The sequence below is a fragment of the Lycorma delicatula genome, chromosome 10 (genome assembly GCF_047948215.1).
Source record: "Lycorma delicatula isolate Av1 chromosome 10, ASM4794821v1, whole genome shotgun sequence".
NCBI lineage: Eukaryota > Metazoa > Arthropoda > Insecta > Hemiptera > Fulgoridae > Lycorma > Lycorma delicatula.
In genome coordinates this window covers 94,250,352-94,274,373 of record NC_134464.1, presented here as the reverse complement: position 1 = coordinate 94,274,373, position 24,022 = coordinate 94,250,352, and the positions used below count along the sequence as shown (strand labels likewise).

General features: G+C 27.8%; 1 protein-coding gene across 7 annotated transcripts in view; it reads left to right on the top strand.

Moving 5' to 3' along the window:
* Positions 1-24,022, top strand: part of PCB (Pyruvate carboxylase) — a 225,975-nt gene that overhangs the window by 154,400 nt on the left and 47,553 nt on the right. For 6 of the 7 annotated variants that reach the window (XM_075377320.1, XM_075377319.1, XM_075377324.1 and 3 more), the window contains 4 exons: positions 15,899-16,055; positions 18,381-18,565; positions 19,350-19,484; positions 23,454-23,630. In XM_075377320.1, the coding sequence (XP_075233435.1) occupies positions 15,920-16,055; positions 18,381-18,565; positions 19,350-19,484; positions 23,454-23,630 (633 nt within the window). In that variant the 5' untranslated portion in view covers positions 15,899-15,919. Of the gene's footprint in view, positions 1-15,898; positions 16,056-18,380; positions 18,566-19,349; positions 19,485-23,423; positions 23,631-24,022 lie in introns of those variants that run through there. The other variant, XM_075377325.1, reaches the window with a different exon arrangement.

The window sequence follows — 24,022 nt, the reverse complement described above, 5'->3', positions numbered from 1 at the left end:
GTTACTAAATTATACTTTGTGCAAAACTCTATAAGTTGGTCCCCTCTTTCATTCCTTTTGCCCAGCCTGTATTCACCCACTATATTTCCTTCCTTGCCTTTTCCAATGCTTGCATTCCAATCTCCAACTATTATTAAATTTTCATCTCCTTTTATGTGTTAATTGTTTCATCAATTTCTTTGTATACATACTCTACCTCATCATCACCATGAGCGCTTGTAGGCATATAGACGTTAACAATCGTTGTCGGTTTAGGTTTTGATTTCGATTTTATATTTATTACAATGATTCTATCGTTATGCATTTTTATATACTTTACTCTTTTCCCTATCTTCTTGTTCATTACGAAACCTACTTCTGCCGCCAATTATTTGAAGCTGAGTTAATTATTCTAAAATCACCTGACCAAAAGTCATTTTCCTCTTCCCACCAAACCTTGCAAATTCCTACTCCATCTACATTTATCCTATCCATTTCCCTTTTTAAATTTTCTAACCTACCAACCTTTTTTAGTCTTCTAATATTCCACACTCCGACTCGTAGAATGTTATTTTTTAATTTTCTGGTGACTCCTTCCTTAGTAGTCCCCACCCGGAGATCTAGGTTACCTCTGGAATATTTTGTTCCAAGGAAGGCGCCTCCATCATTACTATATGAAAATGCAGAGAGCTACATTTTTTAGAAAAAAAGCAGTTGTAGTTTTCCATTGCTTTCAGCTGTGCAGTACTCAGAGGACTGAGTTATGTTGATATGACCATTTTAAGTCGTCTTGACCTATGCCCTTAACAACTACTGAAAGAGCTGCTGTCCTCTTTCAGGAATCATTCCTTAGTTTCTTTCAGGAATCATTCCGAATGAATTACCAGAAGAAGCAAAGCACTTCTTAAAGGTTATAAAATCAAAAACGAAAAAAGAAAATATAGTAATATAGCAGTATTTGATAACTAATCTGTATGCAGAGGTTGTAACAAGAAAAAGTATTTTTTATGGGTACAAATATTATTCAGTGGAATGTTTGCAGTCTCTGTACTCGCCATCAGGATATCAAAATCTTTCTAAAGGAAGAAAATTCTTTAATACTATGTCTGCAGGAAACTCACCTCTGTCTCCAAGATGAGGTGTCTTTTCAGGGTTACATCAGCTACCATCAAACTGAGGACAGTGGACGTGAAGGTGTGACTGTTTTCCTGAAGGAAATTGTATTAGGCATGTGTATTTCGCTAGTGACAGACATCCTTGCAGTCTCAGTGAAGATATTGGCACCATTTAAAATGAATATCTGCCACTTATATCTAAATTTCAATACAAACTTATACCAAATCCAATACCAGTGAGAATGATCTGTCCAGTTTGTTTTCACAGATTTAGTTATCCTGCCTAATAATTGGCGATTCAATACCCATTATTACACATTCATGATTACATTCTTCCCAAGGCACTGTAGTTGACTGACTGGGGCAGAAATTAGATCTCTGCTTATTGAACAATGAGTCGTACATGTTTATTTCATCTTTAAGAGATACACCTTCGTGCACCGGTCAGTCCTTGCATTCAGCATCCCTATTCCCACATCTTACCTGGTGCATTATGATTTCACCTCTCCATCTACATAGATTATCACTATTTTATGATGATCTTTATCCTAATTTACCAGATCTTCTTTTATTGTGCCTTTCTTGCATCCATTTTGTTACATTATCAAACAATTTGATTTTTATTTGAATGAAAATCCACGTACAAGTTATATACAAATCATATTATTATTATTAAATTATGTTGTCTAACTCATTAATACCAATGCTTCAGTTTTAACCTCTCAGTGAACTTTACCAAAAATGTAAAATATCACAACTGAATCAGTGTGAGACAATTTGAGTATTACAGCAATATTGTGTTAATAAAAGTCTAATATCAAAGGAGTCCTAAAGAATAAGTACTGTTGCCTTATTCCATTACAATTTAAATAAGAGACAAGAACTTTCCTCTACCCAGTAACTCAGTGCTTAGTCAATGTTTATTCTTGTTTTTTAGGTGCTGGAATAGAAAGGATTGTAATAAAATTAATTTATGATATGATACATACTCAACTTCTCTTCTTTAAATTTCTGATTAAAGGTTATCAACAGTTTTTTATTTCTGAGATTTACAGTTTTTGATAGTAAGTATCCTTGATCTTTATTAAAGAACGTAAGAATACCTCATTCAATGCAAACTGTATTCATAAAATCTTCAGTATTCTTTTTAATAAATACACTTGTCAAATAGTAGTTCATGGACTCCACTCCAAGAGTTCTTGTACCTACATCAAAACTTTGTTTGAATAATGATGGGTAAAATTACATCTTAATTCAATATTTTTACTTTGCCAGAACTATAGCTTTAGAAGGGAAAATATTGTTATCGGTCTAATTTGGGCATATGCGGTTTTCACTGGATCTTTACTGTTTGACACCTAAGGAACCAAAAAAACCAGGTGAAAATTTTCCAGATGTTTGTATGAATGTGTCGCCCTCTGAATCACCTTATATCTCTAGAACTACTGGACTGATTTTGACCAAACTTGATCAGATTATTTCTATATATGGAGCATTGATGCCATTAAATTTTCAACTTAGAAGTTAAAAGAGGTGAGGCTGTAGAGCAAGGTCACCCTCAGTATCTCGAGATTTAGCTAATTAAGGTATTATTTTTCTTAGGCACATTTGTTAACAATTAAAATAATATTTCCAAAAAAAATTTGTAAAATCACCCCCCCCAAAATGTTCTAAGTAAACTAGTGGCTAAGTGCGTCAGTAGCGCTAAGCTAGTATAGCACTGATGTATAGCTGCTGTCATCATCTGCTAAGTTGTGAAGTCACAGGTGAGCAGTGGAATTAAATAAATGAATAATATTTAGTGTAAAAAGTATTTAAAGTGGTCGCTAATACTGCCACACCTGCGTGAATGAAATAGTATACACACGCACTTTAGTTAGAATTAAATAAAAATAAAAAATATATTTAAATAAAATGATAAATATTTTTAATTAAATTATGTGTGTAAGCCGTGCATCAGAAAAAAGTCACGTGATGGGAAAGTTCTACTACTGTGTTGCCAGCTTTTTATTTAGGGAGTAATGGCCTTAGGAATCAAAAGTTTAAAAAAAATAATAATATATCCTTCAAGATTGTCCAACTATTACTAGACTTATACTTCACACCTAAAATACTGTAAGTTCATTTTATTTGAGTATATTATAACTGCATCAGTTGTATCGTAGTAATTTAGTCATCTCAGTTCCATGTTATGATTTATTATTGACAAAAGAGAAAGTTTTATATTACAGTAATCACAACTAATCATCTGTTCTGGATATCATTATGTAATTACCATTAAACTATATGAGACAAATAATTCCTTCAATAAGATGAATTATCTTCTTTATTTAGATTTAGTACCAGAGTAATGGTTTACCATGCTTGTTGAAAAATTTATTTAAAATTTTAAAATAATACTAAAAAAATATAGTGACATAAGATGCATTTTGTGATGTAATTGCTAAAACTATTTTTTTAAAGTAAAAAACGTTTTATTTCAATTATTTTAAATTGCTAGTTTTATGTTAATTGTAAATTTTTTATTAAAAATGTTATGTTTTAAAATATTTTTAAATTATTGTGGTGTCATTGTAATTTCTGTAGTCACAATATAACCTTAAATTGATTTAAAAAACCTAATAATTAGAAACTTGTTTTTCTTCTTTTATAAATTCAGAACAAATTTTTTGACTAATATATATTTAAAATTTATTGTTCTTATATTTATTGTAAATAGAATTTAATTATTTATTAAGTTACATTGATTTTATTAATTTTTTTAGTATACACATGTTACGATAAATTGACACTTTACAGTACACTACTTGTTATTTCAAGGACAGATATATTATTATAAACTGACATAATGCAATTCATATCATACTATACTGTTTAATTTTTTTTTAAACAGAAGTTTCACTAAAGAATGTGTAAATAATTGTTATTTTTCATGTAAATAATGCATTCACTGTATGTTAATATGTCAACATACTTGTCACGATAAGTTCTAAATTTGTTTTTAATCTTATCTTCAGTTTAAAACTGTACAACATCCATAAAGTTGGTATAATGTTATTTACTCATTATGCATGTGTTTTTATATTGTTATTTCAACTTTATTAAAACTATATAACGTAGTGAGCTTTAGACTTTTCCTCAGTAATTAATCAATAGTGTAGCATTATCTAAAAGAAAAAAATTGGCCACCTACTCAATATATCTTGACTTAGTATTCTAATACTGTCTAGACATCATAGAGTATAAATATTGTTGTTGCATAGGTTAAGTAAGTGTTCAAGTTGTTGGTCATAAATACATGATAAATTAATAAAAGTTTATAAATTAAACTGATATAATGATATTTTACATATGTTGTTTACATTTTTATAAAATAAAAGTTATTTTTATTTTCTAAATAAATGGATAATATGCTTCCACAGATGTTTCCAATAGTATGATTCAGTATCTTTCCAGTGCTTCCCTAAAATTGTAGATGGCATTGCTTACTTGGCATTGGTCATATGTTATTAAAGAACTCCAGAATAAAATATCAGTATATGTTAATGGCTACATGTGCACGTATTGTTTTCCAACTTCTTTTTTAAATTCAAAATAAACTTTTTAACAACTAATATGCGTTTAAAATTTCTTGTTTTTATATTTATTGTAAATTTAATTTAATTAATTATTAGGTTACATCGACTTTATTAATTACTTTAGTATACACGTGTTAAGATGAATTGCCACTTAACAGTACACTACTTCTTATTTCAAGGAAGTATTTTGTTTGCATGTTGTATATTCACTTTTTTTTTTTTTAAAGGCAACACAAAAATATATTTAATTTAAACGGTGCCAATTTTGCATAAATGTTATTCTGGATGTATTAAATGTGTTTTTGATTTTGTTATACATAATTTTGTAAATGTTAGCTATAAATGCAGAATTTTAATCGTTGACTTTCATTTTTTAAACGTATGAAATTTGATACAAATTGTATAGCAACTGGGTAAGTATTATATAAATTGATATACTATTTCACCGTAAATCAAATGGGTTTACTAATTACTTTTTGATCAGAGCCATTTGTAATGTCACTGAGGAAGAAACTGGGTTATAAATGAAAAAAACTTGTAGAACCATGTTTATAGTTATTCAGAAGGAACAAACTTTTCTATTATTATTTTACGTGACAAGTGATCAAGAGCTACATTTTCTTTGAATATTTTCAGCACAGGGATAAATTCAGGATTTTTACACGGGTAGGTATGTGGATACTGAACAAGAGTTATGTGGACTATTGTAGAAATTGAAGATTGAATTTTATCATTTTGAAAAAATTTTTAAGGTTAATTTTGTTTTTAGCAGAGTATTTCAAACATATTTTCTTTTTATTTAAGCTTCAATGCAGGCAGGTTTGGTATTTTTCATATGTTAAAGAACTTTTTATTATAAAAAACAAAATTTCACTGTAATTGGACATTACCTGTAATTATTATTTACCAGTAAATTCAATTTTCCTTATGATAAAATCAATGATTTATATACAGAAATTACACAAATTTAAAATAAAGTATAAATTCATTTATTTGTGAAGATAAGTAAAAATAATCTTATTTCTAATGAATCAAATTCTTGACTAATTTTCACATAAGAAAATACAACACACCCCTCTCTGTATTAAGAATTGTTTCAGCAGAAAATTTCATTCAATCTTCCAGCAATGTAAGTCAAAGTATTTAATTTTCTTTTACCTATTTCTGATTGATTAAATAGTTATTATTTTCATTGATGTGCCAGCTATTAATCAAAATAAACTGTAAACTACACATGAGAAAATAAAAGAATGATGTCTTGAATGATAGCCAGCCTGAGTGGAGCCAGCCAAGACGATTCTTTCTTTAGACCTGGTGCCTAGTGTTAAAACCCTGGTCTTATGACAACAGGATAAGGAAATATATACTTCTTTTTTTCTGTTTAGCCTCCAGAATCACCATAAGGTATTACTTCAGAGTATGAATGAGGATGGTATGTATGAATGTAAATGAAGTGTAGTCTTGTACAGTCCCATGTAAACCATTCCTGAGATGTATGGTTATTGAAACCAACCACCAAAGAACACCGGTATCCACGATGTAGTATTCAAATCCATATAAAAGTAATTGCCTTTAGTAGGATTTGAATTTTAGAACTCTCAACTTTGAAATCAGCTGATTTGCAATGACAAGCTCACCACTAAACCACCCGTGTGGGTTAAGTATGTACATACCACCTTTCATCAACCTCATCTTAATCTTCAAACATACAAATCATTTGATACATAAACATGTTCATGTATGCAAATGAAGAATAAAATTTACAATATTCTTAAAAGACTATGCTTCTCAACCGTGATGTATATTATTTCTGCATTAGGTTTAGGAAGATGCAGCTGCTCACATCCAAAATCAAACACTTGTTGGCTGTATATTAATTTTTACCAGACCTGCCGTATCATAAATTTCAAAAAGTAAGCTGTAGGATTTAAGAAAAAATGCAATTTATATCGGTTAATAATATGCGCTGAAACTGATTTTTTAATGTGAAAGCATGTTTAAAAACATTTTTTACCTGATAATCATTTTTTTTAAAAAGAACAAATTATATTGGTTGTACCAGTATTAATTATATTACATAATATTTAGCTTTAAAGTAAAAATTTTAATAATTTAGATAAGATGAATTTAATTAAATATTATTCTATATTAAAATCATTCCAAAATTGAATGATGAAATTTTCATTTTGTCTTTTTTTTAATATTTCTTTTAATGTCTGTGCATATTTATTGGCTGGCTTTATTATCTTCATTCTAAATATCTTTAAGATAACATTTATACTTATTAATACTTTATATAAATAATTTAAAAAAATTAAATCATGAAAATTAACATACTAATTGTATTATTTAGTAAATAAATAAATTTTAATTTAAAAAATAAAATCAGAGAATAATTTGATTAAAATAAATTATCAACAATCGGTGGTTCAGTGATTATTCATTCATTACCTTCAGTTACTCATTATAAGAGATTATCATTTAAATTGTTTAATTAAATATACTACTATTGTAAATTATTTATTTCTCAAGATAATATTTTATACAAAAAAAAACCTATAAGTTACAGTATAAAAAAAAACATACATTTTTTTGTCATTTTTATAGTTTCTTCATCAACGTAGTTAAAATAGTGGAAAAGAAAAAGACTTCATTTAAAATAGTTTTTAATATTCTCTGTATATTTTTGTATACCTCCATGACCACTGTTAGGTATTGCTTCAGAGGATGAGATCAAAGATTTGTAGCCTATGTGAAAATGCTGTGCCTGATCGGGATTTGAACCTGGGACCTCCGGATAGTATTCTTCGTAGAATACTTATCTGGAGGTAAGTTATTACTTTTATTGTAGATGAAATAAATATCCATTAATAGAGAAACAGTAACATTGGTACAGTTCACTGTACTGCTTTTGACAGTCATTAATATAATTAATGAAGATAGCACTCGTGCCACTTAAATTAAAAAAAAAAATAAATAAAAACTTTGCTTTAATCCTCTTCATTTTTTAACTCTGCACTAATATTTTACTATCCATACATGTGCTTTATCTTAAACCCTCAAATATCTGCTTTAACATTCAAATTTTTTTTGAATGTTAAGTTTCCTTATCTATTAACTTCATCCGTCTTTTCCCTTTCTACTAACCCTTCCAATGCAGTTGTCAATATTCCATTTCTTCTACCGCATATTTTAACTCGCTTCCTATCCTTTTGTGTACTTCCCATATAACTTTTGTTTCTTCTTTAATTTTGTTCATTACTTTCTCACTTTATCTATCCATCTTACTTTCTCCATCCTTCTCCTTATCCACATTTCAGAAGCTTCATTCCGGTCCCTCTCTGTCTTCTTCATCACCCACGCCTCACTTTCACTCACTCCATACCTAGCGTTTGGTTTGGCTAATCTTTCTTATATTTATTTATATATGTTTAATAGTAAATTAAATTTAAATCACCAAAACACAGTAAATAGATAAGTTAAACTTACAAAATTAATTCTAAAAATTAATTTTCATGGGATCTCCGCATCTTGAGATATTTAATTCTAAAATTACATTAAAGTATTTTTATTTATGATCTGTTAATTTATCAAAATTGTTTTTTGAAAATTTTGAAATTTATTATGAATGAATACACAAATTCTGCTGTCCAGTTCTGGAATGATGTAATATTTAAAACATTGTATTTTCCTTTGCTTTATTATCATTATTGCCAGCTGTTAGATTATATTTTTGTATGTTTTTAATTAAATTATCACCTTTGAATCTGATTTGATGATTCATTTTTTTATATTTTTGTTTATAATTATGAATATAATATTTCCTGAATGTATTCATTTTTTTCCATTATTACAAACTTCCAAACTTCCAAAATTTCTAAATTATTTTTGTATTCAGTAATACTATGTTTGCATTTAACAAATGGAAACCTACATTAGACATACCTGTTTTCTTTTTTTTTATTATGTAACTTGTGCCATGTTCTGCAAATATTTAAAAAAAAATATTTTTACAATATTTTTTTATCTCTGTATTATTTTTTAAATATTTTACAATATGATTATTTGGTTTATTTGCTTTTTTATGTTTATTTTTATCATATACATTAGTAATTTTTTCAATTTTTTATTTGTGTAATTGTATTTTAGGTAAAAACTATTATTAATCTTTGTGTTATTTTACCGTTATATTTTTGTATAATTATCATGGTATTTTTATTATTTTTTTTATAAATTTTTTCCATAATTTTTTCACCAAAACCATTAAATATTGCTATTCGTTTTATTTCATCTATTTCTTTTGAGTTTATTTTTATTGTTTTTTTGTATAATGAACAGCTCTCTTAACATGTTTTTATATGAATCAATTTTTTGTGACCATGGGTGATTAGAATTTAAATATACTCTAATATTATTTGTTGTGGGTTTTCTATAAACTGATGTTTCTATTATGTTGTTTATATTTATTTAGATTTCAATATCTAAAAAATTTATTTTTCTGTTTTCTATTTTGTATGTAAATTTAAAATTCTTATTGTAATGGTTAATTTTATTTAAAATGATTAAATGTTCATTATGTATAATTGGGTTATATATGACTAATATATCATCTATGTACATATCTTATCCACAATAATATTTGGTGTGTATTCAATAAATGTTTAGTATTAATTATTTATTAAATTAAATAATTAATTTTAAATTTTATTATCACAATTGTCAGTATGTTAATGTCAGTAATGTTAAAGTGGTGAAGTTTATTATTAATATATATTAATTAATTAATATATATATAATTAATACATCAAACAATTGTTAACAAAGATGTATAGAATATTTTGTATTATTTATGAATACAATGTCTTATATGAAGATATTTATTTATTTACTATTGTTTTGCTGGGTTATTGAATTCCTGGTATTGATTATATATGTTAAGGGAATAGTTATGTATGAAATGTCCAGCCAGTTTCAGCTGATTTTGACATGTCAGTTATTATACTGATTTCAATACAATAAGCAAGTGACAGTGAAGAAAAGGGAATGTTTTGCTATTAACCTAGTAGAAGAAATTAGTGGAAAATTATTAAAAATAATATGTTTTAGTTTAGGGACTCCACGCATAGAAAATTATGCTTAAGTTAGACGTGAGATAGAACGTTGCTTCTTTGATGGAAATGTGTAAATGGTCATCAATAAATCAATAATCAAATGTGGAAAAAATAAACTGATGTGTGTCTTTTTAAATATCAGAACTTATTCTCTACTGTGGTAGCTAACAAATAGTATAGTTTCTCTGTACTAACTCATATTGTTTGCCTTATTAATTGAGTATCATGTAGGATTTCTCCTTTAGCTTAATGAATTTATTTAAGAATTCTGCTTTATTTTATACTTTTGCCTTTTTTTGGAGGGGGTGTATTAAAGGCTCTAAAAAAGTATCTGAGTCAGACCGCAGATAGCCATTCCTCAGATTCTCTTGTAGAGATATGCATATTCTTTTACAAATATATATACTGTGTATTTGGTTGCTCTTATTTCTGGAGCTTAGTTCTGGTATAGGAAATCTGTACAAAAAATAAAATTAAAAACATGGAGAGCTGATCCTAAATAATTAGTGAGCCTATACTCAGGAAAAAAATAAATATGATTTTTTTAAATATCTACTCTCTGAGGTTATAATTTTAAATAGATAAATAATTAAAAAACAAAACCAGGCAACATTTAAATTGTCTTTATGATTTATTTCTTCAAGATATTTTTCTGACCACTCCTGAGATGTGTGGTTAATTGAAACCCAACCATCAAAGAACACTGGTATACACAGTCTACCATTCAAATCCATATAAAACTAATTGCCTTTACAAGGACTCAAACCTTAGAACTATCGACTTTGAAAATCAGCTGATTTTGTGATGATGAGTTTAACCGTTAAGATAAATAAATAACATATAAAAATTAAATAAATAACAATTTATTATTCATTTTAAAAAAAATAGATAATAATATTATTTTAATTATTATAGTTGTTTGGCATTTGAAATGCACTCTGTACTCTATAGCTAATTTTTTTCTTTAGTTTTTTTCTACATAAATAAACTAAACAGAATTACTGACATTTGATTAGTTATTTGCTTTAATTAAATATAAGAAAGAATAGTCATTCTTTCTTATCACAGTTTTTATTATTTTGTTTTAGGTCAGTGAAAATAATTTTAACTTAGTCGATGATGTGAATTTTTAATTATTTTAGTTTGTAATCGAATTACAGTTTTGGTAAATAAGGCATTGAACTGTTGGATATTTTACTTAAGAGTTTCTATTTCATTTCTTAAAAATACATTTTTTATAACTAAGCGCTGTACAAAATTTTGTTGAATCAGCATTTCTTTCTGGAATTTACATGCTTTTATCACTTCCTGCCTTCTGCACCTACAAAGGTTTTACAAAAAATTGTAAAATTTGAAAATGAAATAAGGTGAATTGCTTGTCTATGTTCAAGAATTTTTTTCATTTTTATGGTGATGTATTATTAATTTTCTGATTTCTTTATTGTATAAAAAGGAACTATAGTAAATTTCAGCAGATCCTTATTGTATGTTGTATTGCTGTAATTGTTAGTTTAGTTTTATTGCAGTTAGTTATAATATTTCCCTGGGTTCAAATCCCGATCAGGCATGACATTTTCACACACTACAAAAATTGTCATTCATCTCATCCTCTGAATTAAATATCTAACGGTGGTCCTGGCGATTCAAAGAAAAAAAAAGTATCATGTTTTCTTTTTTTATTCATTATCGACGACAGTCATAGAACTAATGGGAATAACAGTGCTTTGATATTATATGTGTAATAATATATAAATTATCAATTATATATTATAGGACTTAAATACATTTATGCTATCTCTAGAACAACACACCCAAACCTATCTAAGGACAGCAAGAGTTCAACGACAGTAAAATCATGTGTATACCATTGATAAAAAATTTTAAAACAAGTTTTAAATGTTTAACCTAAGAACTAAGAGACCTTGGCCGACAATAGAATCAGCCTAACCTGCAGTGGTGGGGCAATGACCATGCACTTTCACTGGACCAGCTGATCAGAATAAAAACATACTGATTAAAAAAATATAATAGCCATTTCTGAAAATTCTTGAAATAATTATGTCAAAAGATTAGTTATAAAAATTTTTAATCGGATTCTAAAACAATTGTATTCCTCAAATTAGCTTGTTCATTAAACTTATTCATGTTATTGTAGTAACATTTATAATATTGTTACTTTTTTCATTATGGTTTATTTTAGGATTTTTATAATATTTTGTTAATATTAGTATGTTTTAAAAATGTTTATTTACTAAGTGTTTATTCAAGAAAGTTAATCATAAAATTATTTATACCTATAAATTTAAAAATGATAAACCAAATCAAATTTTATAAATACAATTATGTTTTTAGTTACTTACTTCGAAAAGTTTTCAGTTACTCTTATGGCTGTCATCAGTAAGTTATCATCTCTCATTCATTGTCATTGAAAAGATGGCCATAAAAGTAAAGGAAAAAGTTTTGTAGTAAGTAAGTGTAAGTGTAGTAAGTAGTTTAATTAAGTATATATTTGTTTATTCTTTAAAGTAACTTTAGTGTGATACTCAATTACAGTTAATATTATTTTATTTTTTTATGATTAGTTTTATAGAATGTGAAAAAAGCTGTTAAAATTCCCAGAATATGATTTAGAGATGATGACCGAAATGTATTTCTACATGAATTTATTTTTAATTAAAAAACTTATCCCGTAAATAAAAAAAAACTTAACATTACATTAAAACTAAGTTTTAATGTAATAAAAAGTAGAATCTTGGTAATATTGTTAAAAAAATCTTTCTCTATTGGTTAAAATTATTTGTATGGTTGGAAAGACAAATCTAAGTCTGTTTTATTTATTTAAATGTCACTAGCAAACAACATTTTTAAAAAGAATCAACATTTAACCAATAACATTGATAGACAAAAACATTTTTTTTTTATGTTTCTCTAAGTATGATACCATTTCTTGAATTGCTTTTTTTACATTACAGATCTGTAAATACAATTTTTCTATCACCCTTAGTTTTAAATAAATTATGCTTCAAAAAGAATTAAGGAAAAATATAGATAAAATCTGTAAAATTGATAATTTTGCATGGCCATACCTACGTTAGAATGATTTTTACTGATGTTTTTCTTTTATGACTAGCCTCAACACATCCTGAATTAATGTAAAGTAGTATTTGGCTAGCATGTTAGTATTCCATTTCCTTTGTAGCGGCTTTCAATCACCGAAATGTCTTGTTGGAAACATTCACCGTGTTCGTCGCTTACATCTCCAATGTTTTCCGGGAAAATATCCAGATGTGAATGGAGGAAATGTATTTTCAAAAACGTATTAAATTCCATAGCTCTGTATGATGTAAGAAGTTGATTAACAATTTTGTGGTAATTGTCGGATTTTTGTTTGTCGAGAAAACTTTTGCAAACGTTTTTAAATGAAGTCAAAGCTGCACTTTCTACGTTATTTAACACCAAGTTAAATACATCATCTTTGACCAACTCTCTTACTGGAGGACCAACAAATATTCCTTCTTTAATTTTATCTTCACTTACATTCGGAAATTTCTGTCTGATGTACAGAAATCCAGTACTATTCATTGCTTTTATAAAATTTTTCATTAGTCCTAGCTTCATATAGTGAAGAGTGTAAAAATATTTTTTTGGGTTCTACTAAGGGCTCATATATTTTTCCCATTTGGAGTTAAGTTGTCTCGTTTCTTCCACTCTTTGCTAAAATAATGTTTATCCCTAGCTCAGCTGTCCCATTCGCAAAGAAAATGCATTTACTTAGTATAGCCTAACTGCATGTCTAACAAAATAGCTATAACTTTCATATCACCACATATGTTACAACTATGTTTTTTATAATTTATTTTTTCAAGAACATCTTTCATCACATCGTATGTCTCTTTCAAATTAATACCATAAACGATTGGTATAGAAGGATATTTGTTACTGTTGTGTAGTGGAACCACTTTTGAACTATACTTGCACAAATCTTTGAAAATGCACCAGCCTTCAGGTTTATGAACGTGTCCTAAGTGCAACATAAGCTCATCAATATTTGTGCAATAAACCAAATTATTTTCATCAATAAAGTACTGAGAAAGTTTTTTTTTCGGCTTCGAAAGCCTGAAATTTTTATATTTTTTTTAAGTAAATTCCAATCTTACAGTCTTGATCCTAACAGTTCAGTTTGACTTTTTAATAAATTTAAATCTCTAACCAAGTCGTTAAATTCACCTTGTGATACAAAACGTGACTTATTGGAAGATAAGTCAAAATCATTGTTGTCTTCTTCAGTACTGCCTGATTCTTCATTGCTGCTTTCAAAACATACATTCACAGGGGCTCAGGAACTAAAATAATTTCACTATGAGGTACAGGCCTGATTTCAGATTGCAATGAAGGATATTTTACGGAACTGAAATAATTTCACTATGAGGTACAGGCCTGATTGCAGATTGCAATGAAGGATATTTTACAGTATGTTTAGATTTTTTAGAAATTCCAGACACACTTGTTAAAAAAAAGTAACAATCGGTTTCATGACCCTTAGTTCACACCAAACCTTAGGTACACCAAATGGCAAAGCCTTTCATGTTCCTTTCAGCCATCCTCTTAAATATACAGAACGATTAGTGCATACTATATGAGGAGCCCATGTCTTACTCTGATAACCAATTTTACACTGAAAGTACAAATGATATGCTCTTTTAATTAAAGTTGTAATGTTTTTTCTATTTAATTTTATGGTAAACTCACCACATACATAAAAAAGGGATCCACGTCATTTTACACAATTTCGAGGCATTATGACACTGCACTGTTAACAAACTTAAGACAGGAATAAGACTGAACAAGATTAATCATTCCTAAATCCAGTGCTTAATACAAACAAGACAGCTGTGTTTTTAGCTACATGTTTTGACCTGCACAGACATGATTAATCTTGTTCATGAAGGCTCACTCTTCAGTATTTGATATGATGTCATAATATGACTCTGATATGATTTAATTTTTTGTCTAGTATTGTTTATTTATACGTTACAAATTATGTTAACAAGGTTAAACAGTAAAAAATGAACTAAGAAAATACAATATAGGAGCTTAAAATGATAATTATACGTTGAAAAATAAAAAAAAATCCTTTAATTAAAATTTTTAATTTTTTCAAAAATGGAGGGTAATAGAAAGATTCTGAGTTCATATTCTTTTCAGCATCAAAAAACAAATTAAAATCATTTATCGCATGTTAGGGAACAAAAATTATGTCTATCAATGTAATAAAATGATTAAATATTCAAGTGGTCATAACAGTTTTAATCTCGTACAGTAATACAATTTTAGTTTCAATCGATGCATGAAGGGCATCAGTGATCAAATAAAAACTTTTCAGGAATTAAAAAAAAAATTCTTTTTAGAAAATGTTTGTTTGTACTTCCTATCACAAAATAGATTTATGTGATAACTCTACCAAATTGGGATGGAAAAAACTTCATATAGTACTGAAATTTATTTTAATAAATTTATTATTTAATATAAACTTTGTGGAACATACTTGTGTCCTTTATTCAACAATCGATATGGCCTAAAACAAAATGATTTTTTCTAAGAAAAAGGAAAACACATACACACCTACTCACAGCATTTACCTCATAAGTGGATGGCTCAAATAGTTTACTGATAGATAAGATATGACGTAATGGATTATTTTAAACCAAACTAGTTGGTCAGTGCTGGCTTTGCTTGACCTTCCTGTCTAGCCCGAGGGGCTCTGCTTTCCTGGGTATACAAACTTTACAAATGCCTGAAAAAGAATCTAAATTACAGAAGACAAAGTAGCAGTAACTAAAGTACATGCTTTGATGAGGAAAACTTCACAACTTCATCCCAAAGGGTACTAGGGCCTAGAATTATGGCTTAAAACCTTCTCTGGGATCCATGAATGTATCTTGAAAATCTGAAAGCAATAGGTTTCTTGGTTTTCACTTGATGCTGTTGCAAATGGACAGACAGAACTCGCCACAAACTTTTGCATTTATGTATTAGATTTTGACATTAATTTTATGTAAACTTTTTTTAAAATTATTCTTGATTATTTTTAACGTATTTTTATTTTTATTTGCAGATGTGCTGAAGCAGTATCAAAATGTTGGGAGGTCCAGGGATAACATGCGCAATGCGCCACCAACTTAAACGACAGTTTATTAATCTGTCAATGGTGAGAAAATACTCACCAGACATTGAATATAAACCAATTCGTAGCGTTCTAGTTGCTAATAGAGGCAGGTTTTATTTATATTTTTATTATTCATATTATTAGTTATGTTTACTGATTAGTTGGTAGCTTATTTGCTAAGTTTTTGTTTGATTATTAATTTTGCAAGTTTAATTACTTAAAATGCGATATTGTTTCCTATAAGAAGCCTGATATTGACAAATAAGATTCCTTTAATAAGATCAGTTGGGGTTAAGGACTCTTTTAACAAAGATCATTGTTAAATTTTACAAATTATTGACTCAGTTTTGTATTATTCAGAGTTCTGTATAAAGATAATTTGCACCACTTATTTTCTTACTGCATTTCAGAAAATAAGTCTTGTTTATTTGTAGTTTATAATATCTTACAAGATTCACTTGTGATGATCATAAAGATTTAAAATTACATTCTAATTAACAACATGCAAATTAAAAACTTATCAAAGTGGTTTATGGTACACGGCCAAGACAACAGTTATGTTAGCTAATGTATAACAATTAAGTTTAGCTAATTCAGATGAGATATGGAATCATTTTTTAACATTTAATTGGGAACAGATTAAAATGTCTACAGATGAATAAGTTAATTTTTTTCTATACTAAATTATAAAAATGAGGCATTTTTTTACATCTAAGAAGTGAACTATATGATAGTTAAACGATTAAATAAAAATGATAGTTGCAGTTAAATAGTTAAAAATAAACTACATGATAGTTTCAGACCTTGGGACTTCTGGATTATTAAAATTTATGTAAAATCTTTTGAAATAGTGTTCCCTTTTTTTATCTGCTATATATGAAATTAAATTAGATTAAGCAAGAAACATTGTAGAAAAGGAAAAAGCAGTAAAATAAAATTAAACTTGAAAATTGGGGTAAATAGTAAATTTGAAATAATTCATGTAATCAGCATAATAAAATCATTGTTATAATTTTACATTTTAAAAATCATGACAGACGGCTTATTTTTTTATTAATTAAGAATAAAATTAAAATTTTCAAAATTCCTGAAGATTATGATATATTCTATTCTTCAATAGTTTTGTTAAGGGCACTTTTAATAAAGTGGTTAGGAGCGCATTAGATATGAGACCAAATAATATAACTGATTGATGTTATGTTTCATTTAGCCTATAATTTTTTCAAGATTAGTACATTTATAAATTTTTAATTTTTTTACTGTTCTGAATGGTAATTAGTTTTATATGTTGTGTGACCAAGTTGCATGTCATGTTAAATATTTTATTATGTGTTTTTCCACATCTGAGAAATGATATGTAAAGATTTATTATGATGTAGTTTGGTATTGCTTACATCATATGTTCTTTATATTTTACATATTTGTGATTTTTAAAACAACAAAACGACTTTTTATTCTAAAAGTGTGTTTATCACAGTTGATTTTCTATTCTGTAATTTCTGTAACATGTTATGGAATCAGGTCATTTAGAAAGTAATTCATGATTATTTTATGAAATTAAATATAATTATTTTGTATCATTGAAAAAGTATTTTTTACACGTTAACAGTTAATCTCAGTTTCAAAATTTTTTAGTCAAAACAATTTACATATTTTTTTTTTTAGATAAGACCATGTCACTTATATATTGTTTTACCTTTCATACTATCACTGGTATACAATTTAATTTCAAAGAATTTTTATTTTTAACTACGGTTCATCTGATTAAGTTTAAGAATTCAAGAAATTCAATTAGTTTATTTTAATAAACCATTAAGGTTAATTAAAAAATGTACTATTAGATATACAATTTATTAATGTCATCTTTTGAAGAAAATTGTTGCACAAAATACTATTTTTCATGTCTGTGCCTGTGTTTATATCTGGTCGGTAGAGATACAAACAGAGAGGATCATCAAGTTATATTATAATGAAAGAAAGGTTGTGAAGTTATAACAAGGCTAGAAAGTGATTTTACGTTTATCTGCAGAAATTGACCAAGAATAACTATAAAAGCAATAGTCTATTAAACTTGAATTTTCTGTAAATATTCCTTTTGATCTGTAATATCATGAGCTGCATACAAATCAGTTTTAGATTGACTAATAAAATTATAATTTTTATCCTTTTCAAGGCTACTAGATTTCATTTTACAAGGTTGTTAGATGTAAATAGTTCCTACTACTTAGAGTATGTTAAAGTAATACAAAAAAAATGTTTACATAACATGGAAATTTGCATGTTATATTTTGAATTGACTTTAAAAATAAAAAATATATATAATCTTAATTGGCAACCAGCAGCCCTAACCATACCACAAGATTCTGAACTAATAGATCTAATTTATTCTATATTGTAAGATATTGAATATTTTTTTATTAAATATTTCCAGGAGAAATTGCGATTCGTGTGTTCCGAGCATGTACAGAATTGGGCATCAAATCTGTGGCCATATATTCAGAACAAGATAAAATGCACATGCATCGTCAGAAAGCTGATGAATCGTATCTTGTTGGTAAAGGACTTCCTCCTGTACAAGCCTACCTCAACATTCCAGAAATTATTAGAGTAGCTAAGGTAAATATATTTCTCTTTTTAATTTTTATTTGCTTTACTTTAACTCACAATGTCTTTTCAAAATTTTTCATGTTTGTCCTCAAACCTATGTAAGGTTTGAGGACAAACCTTAAGTATGTAAAAAAAAAAAATAAGTATAAAAAATTAAGTATGTATGTTAAATTAAGGATGCACCTTAATTTAACATATTTTCTGACATTGTCGATTGATGAAATTTTTTTCACAGTTACTAAGGTTGAGTGACTATACAATATTCCACCATTACTTTTGCAAACATTCCCCCATACGGAGGTAAATTAAGGGTGTGGGTGTAAAAAATTGCAAAATCTGCAAAATGGCTATGCAGGATTTTTAAATCCAAATTAACCTACTGTGTAAACTCATGCAATGTATGATATAATTTGATTAATGTATGACTAAAAAGTATAAAGCAAGTTTTTAAAAATCTTCAAAAAGTTTTTAATATTATTTAATAATATTATAACTTTCAGTTTCTTATCATTTAGAACATTAATGCATTATTTTTTATTAATATTTTGTAATTGTATTGAAATAAATTAATTTTTACATTAATCATTTAATTTTAATATTTTTTATTCTTAATGCTTCTGTAGTCATTTGCTATTTTGTTTGGGTTAAGCTTCAAGCTTATTGATAAATTAATCATAAAAAAACTATTTGCTAAGTTGGTTCTGTCAAGAGGAGATAATCAGTAGACATTTTATTTGTTATTGACAACTAAAACATTTGTTTTACAGTTTTCTGTAATTTTATTTTTTTTTAGGAAAATGATGTTGATGCCATTCATCCAGGTTATGGGTTCCTTTCTGAAAGAAGTGATTTTGCACAAGCTATTATTGATGCAGGAATTAGATTTATTGGTCCATCACCATTTGTTGTTCAACAGATGGGCGACAAGGTAAGACAATTATGAAATAATTTTTTTACTGATAAAGTCTATCTACAATTTTTTTGTTAATATTGATAAATGTTTCTTTGGATTACTTTTTTTGTAAATGACTATCCTATAATATTAGTAAGTTGTCAACTTTATATTATTTTTTTTGTAAAGTTAGAAGAGAATAAATTCTATTTAAAAATATTTTCACTTTGTTTTACTAAAGTAATGTTAACATATAACTAGAATTACACTGGGGAACAAAAAATAATTATTTTTTTTGTTAGGAAAAAAAAAATTTGATTCTGGTAGTATTTTTTCTCCTGAATTCAAATATGATATCAGTTTTCCCCTATCATGCAAGGATTCTGAGAGACAAGCATTTATAATTTCATACATTTTAATACTTTCTGCATTCTTAACTACACAATATCCAAACATTTGACTCGTCAAGAAGTAAGAAATGATGATTTTTTGCTATTTTTCGCCTGTGGAGCATCCCTCTTGATGGTCCAACAATAATTGGCCAGCACATTAAGATTCCATTTGCCTTGATACCTCTTTTTCCATAGCTGAAATCTCCTGATGAAAGTGTTCCCTGTGCTCATCACTCACTGCACCAAGATTTTCTGGGAAGAAATCTAGGTACGAGTGCAGGGAGTGTACTTTTAAGGACATATTACAATCCAAATTTTTATAAGATGTTATAAGATCATTGACAATATCACAGTAATTTTCCACCTTTTGATTTCCCAAAAACTTTGAGTAACACTTTTGAATTCTTGCCAAACTGCTCTCTCCAGTGGATTCAATAGTTCCTCAAACTTTTCATCATTTATTAGTGATCGTATTTGTGGACCCACAAATATTCCTTATTTAATTTTTGCATTACTAATTTTAGGAAAGTTCGAGTGATTCACATTTAGGCAATTCTTTTCTAATAAAATGTTTTTTTTTGTCCCAACTATCCCACTCACAAAAAACAACAGTACTTTGTGTAACCAAGCTGCAGAATAAGTGCAGTTACCTTCAAATCACCACAAATATTCCATTCACACACTGCATGTTGTAGCATTTCCAATATAAAGTTTTCATATGTTTCTTTTATACTAGCAGAGTGAGCCTCAGGTACTGATGGGATTTGTTTGCCATTTTGCAGAATCACAGCTTTATACTAACTTTAGAGGAGTCAATGAACAAGCGCCATTATGTTGGGTAATGTTCATTACAAAGTGTCTTCATAAAAGAAGAAATGTCATTACAAAACACTAAACCATTTTCTTCAGAAAAATAGTGTTTAAATTCAGAATGACGATTATGATAAGATCATATCTTTTTATTCTTTTGAAGAAGATTCTATCCTTTTAGCCGGGAAGTAAGCATTTTAGGCTGTTTTTTGGATAACTTTAAATCTCGTATGAGTCGTTAAGATTTTCTTGAGTTAGTAAATGAGGCTCAGATGAACTACTTTGTTCAAAAGTTGTATCACCAGGATCCGTTTTTTTCCTTACTTCCATCAGACTCTTAGTTCTCTTCATCTACATTCATTTTCTGGAGACTTTGGTATGGGCAATTCTTTGCAGTGTGGAACTGGTCTCACTGCAGATTGCAAGTTAGGGTACACCACTGTATGTTTTGATTTTGACGTAATCTCATTAATGTTTGTTAAGCAGAAATACCAGTTAGAAGAGTGATCATTGGGTTTCCTCCAAATCATAGGGATAGCAAATGGCATGTGGCATGTGCCATTTTTCCATGCAGTGAGAAGCCTAGAACACAATAAACAACAGATATGTGGAGCCCAGGCTCTTGTTTGGTCACTGACTTTACACCCAAAATAAAGTTCATAACACATTTTTACTAATGGAGTAAGGTTTTTGCCTTTGGGACTTGAGCATCACTTCACCACATTCATTACAAAAATTGTTAGGATGATTTAAACAAACTCTAGGCATTTTAACTAAGACTAATTATTAAAAGAAATAAAGTTATAAATATGTAATACACAATAATTCAGACACAAAGCACTTACAATTGCGTGTGTACTGGTTCATTACTATCTCACAACCGGCATCATTCTGATAAATGTGTGCGAGACTAGATCACATTTGTACATGTCTATACACATCTGAGCCTGCACAACAGTAGCAATGCTACCCCTTGAATTAGCTCATTTGGTTTCATCATATTTACAGTGCTCTAGGAGCTTTTACTTGACAATGGACAAACGGATGAAAAAACATTTTAAAACACTTTAAAAAGATTTAAATAACAAAAAAACTGTGGGTGATGGAGAAATTCCAAATATATTAAATCCCAAATATATTTGAAAAGAGGATAAAAAACTGCATTAATTATACCTATTGGTACTTGTGAGACAAAAATCATGTAGACCAGTGTTATCACTGAAGTAAAAAGAGAAAATATTGCCTTTTTCATTGTTTTTATTAGTACACAACATGAAATTCGATTAATCTATGCAAGAATATCTTTCATGAGTTGGGTCTCAGGCAAGATAGAGATGTATATCTACTCTTGTTTTAATGAACAAGAAAAATACACACTTTTTACTCTTTCTCATTTTATTCAGCTTGTTTGACTCAGTTACTTACTCTTTGATCTTTGAGCTCAGTATCTGGTCAGTGAAAGTTGTGAAATGTGTTGAATTTCATTATTTGACAATAGCTACAGAGAATTTTTAATTTTATAGTTTTGCCACATATTATTTAGCCAGGATTTTCCTAGATCTCGCTTCCCACTGATCCTTTACTTCATTAAAATCTGAATTTTTTTTTAGAAAGGACATTTCCTTTTCATCAACGATGTCTCTTAAAGTTACCAGCTTCTAGATTTTTATTATCCTCTTGATTTCTGTTGTTTTATTTATAGTAAAGAATTACCGTAATACATAGACAACCAATTAATTTATTAGAAGAGCCTATCCGTATTTTATTAGGATTTTTTTTTGTAATTGTAGATGCAAGATTTTTGTTTTCATACCATAAAAAATTTGGAACATTTAATATATTGGAATAGTATCAACTTGGCTATAAATTAAATAATTATAAATGAATATTTTTTTATCTTTGTGCCTCATTTGTATGTAAATGTGATATTTCATATCTAAATAAAGTATAACCAGCAATCATAAATCATAGTTCTTCTATAATCTGTTCTCTTTAAAGTAAAGATAAAAGGGAAGATAGTGTTCCATGATGATAAAACTTTAAAGACTTGCTAAAATAATTTTAGTAGTAAAATATTTTTGGATGTTTTCAGATAAATAAAAGGAAGTTATATTAACATTATAAGTAGAACAAATGGAAAAGATTTATGAACTATTATTTTATGTGTTCATTTTATGTTTTTGCAATCTTTTTTGTAGTTGCTATAAAATTTTATCCATTTTTTTTTTTTATTAAATTTACATAAAAATTTGTTGTAATAGAGATTTAATGACTATTTTACTTTAGATATTTCCATTATTTAATTATAGTAGTTTATTTTTCAAAATTGGTCATTTAATATTTACTAGTCTTTTTATTGTATGCTTTTTATCATCTTGTTATTTTAATGTTTTAAATAATATGTTAATATTTTAATGTTTTAAAATAATATCGTTAATAAGCAGAATTAGAATTTTATGCCTGTTACTGTAATATTAAATATTTTTATTTCCATCATTAATTATAGATTTCAGAATTCTCATTTTTATTATTAATTATATGTGTTTATTTAAAAGTTGTATTTGTTCCTTTTGAATTAATAATCTAATGCAATATTTTTAAATATTTTTGGGGAAAGTCTTTACTTTTTGAAATCATATCACATTGAATTTTAGGTAGGCTTTTTTTCTCCGTTATAACTTTATTTTCTTTTTTAGAAAAAATCATGAGAAATGATATGATGTTAGGTTATAAATTAGCAGGGGGTGATTTGTCAGTTATGTGAATTTTGTAGAAAACTCGCTACTGAACATTGGTGTTGAAGGTGGCAGCTCGTCAGGCGGCTATTGACTCAGAAGTACCAATCGTACCAGGGACTCCAGGACCTATAACAACAACCGATGAAGCAATGGAGTTCTGTTTGAAACATGGATTACCAGTAATCTTCAAGGCAGCTTATGGTGGTGGTGGACGTGGTATGAGAGTTGTCAGGAAAATGGAGGTTAGTATCATAGTGTTAAGTTAATTAGTTTATTTTTTTATTTTATTCTCTATAATTATATTTTAAATAGTTAATGGTCTTGTTTCTTGCTTGATCGCAATGAATAGAATTAGTATGCTACTATATTTGACTATGGCTTTCAGTCCTGTGTTGCCAGTTGACACACTGTAGCAGACCAAGAGAGAGAAAACTAGAATGTAGATAATAAAGCAGATTGGTAGGTCTTTGTTTCTTGAAGTAAATTTTTGTAACACATTTTAAGGAAACTAAACAATGCTGCAGTTCCATAAACATTTTGTTAATTAAAAAAACCCCGTGTTTACCTTTGTTGAGATTGCTTTATTTTTTAATTTTCTTTATTATTTATTAAAAAAATAATTTTATATGTATAT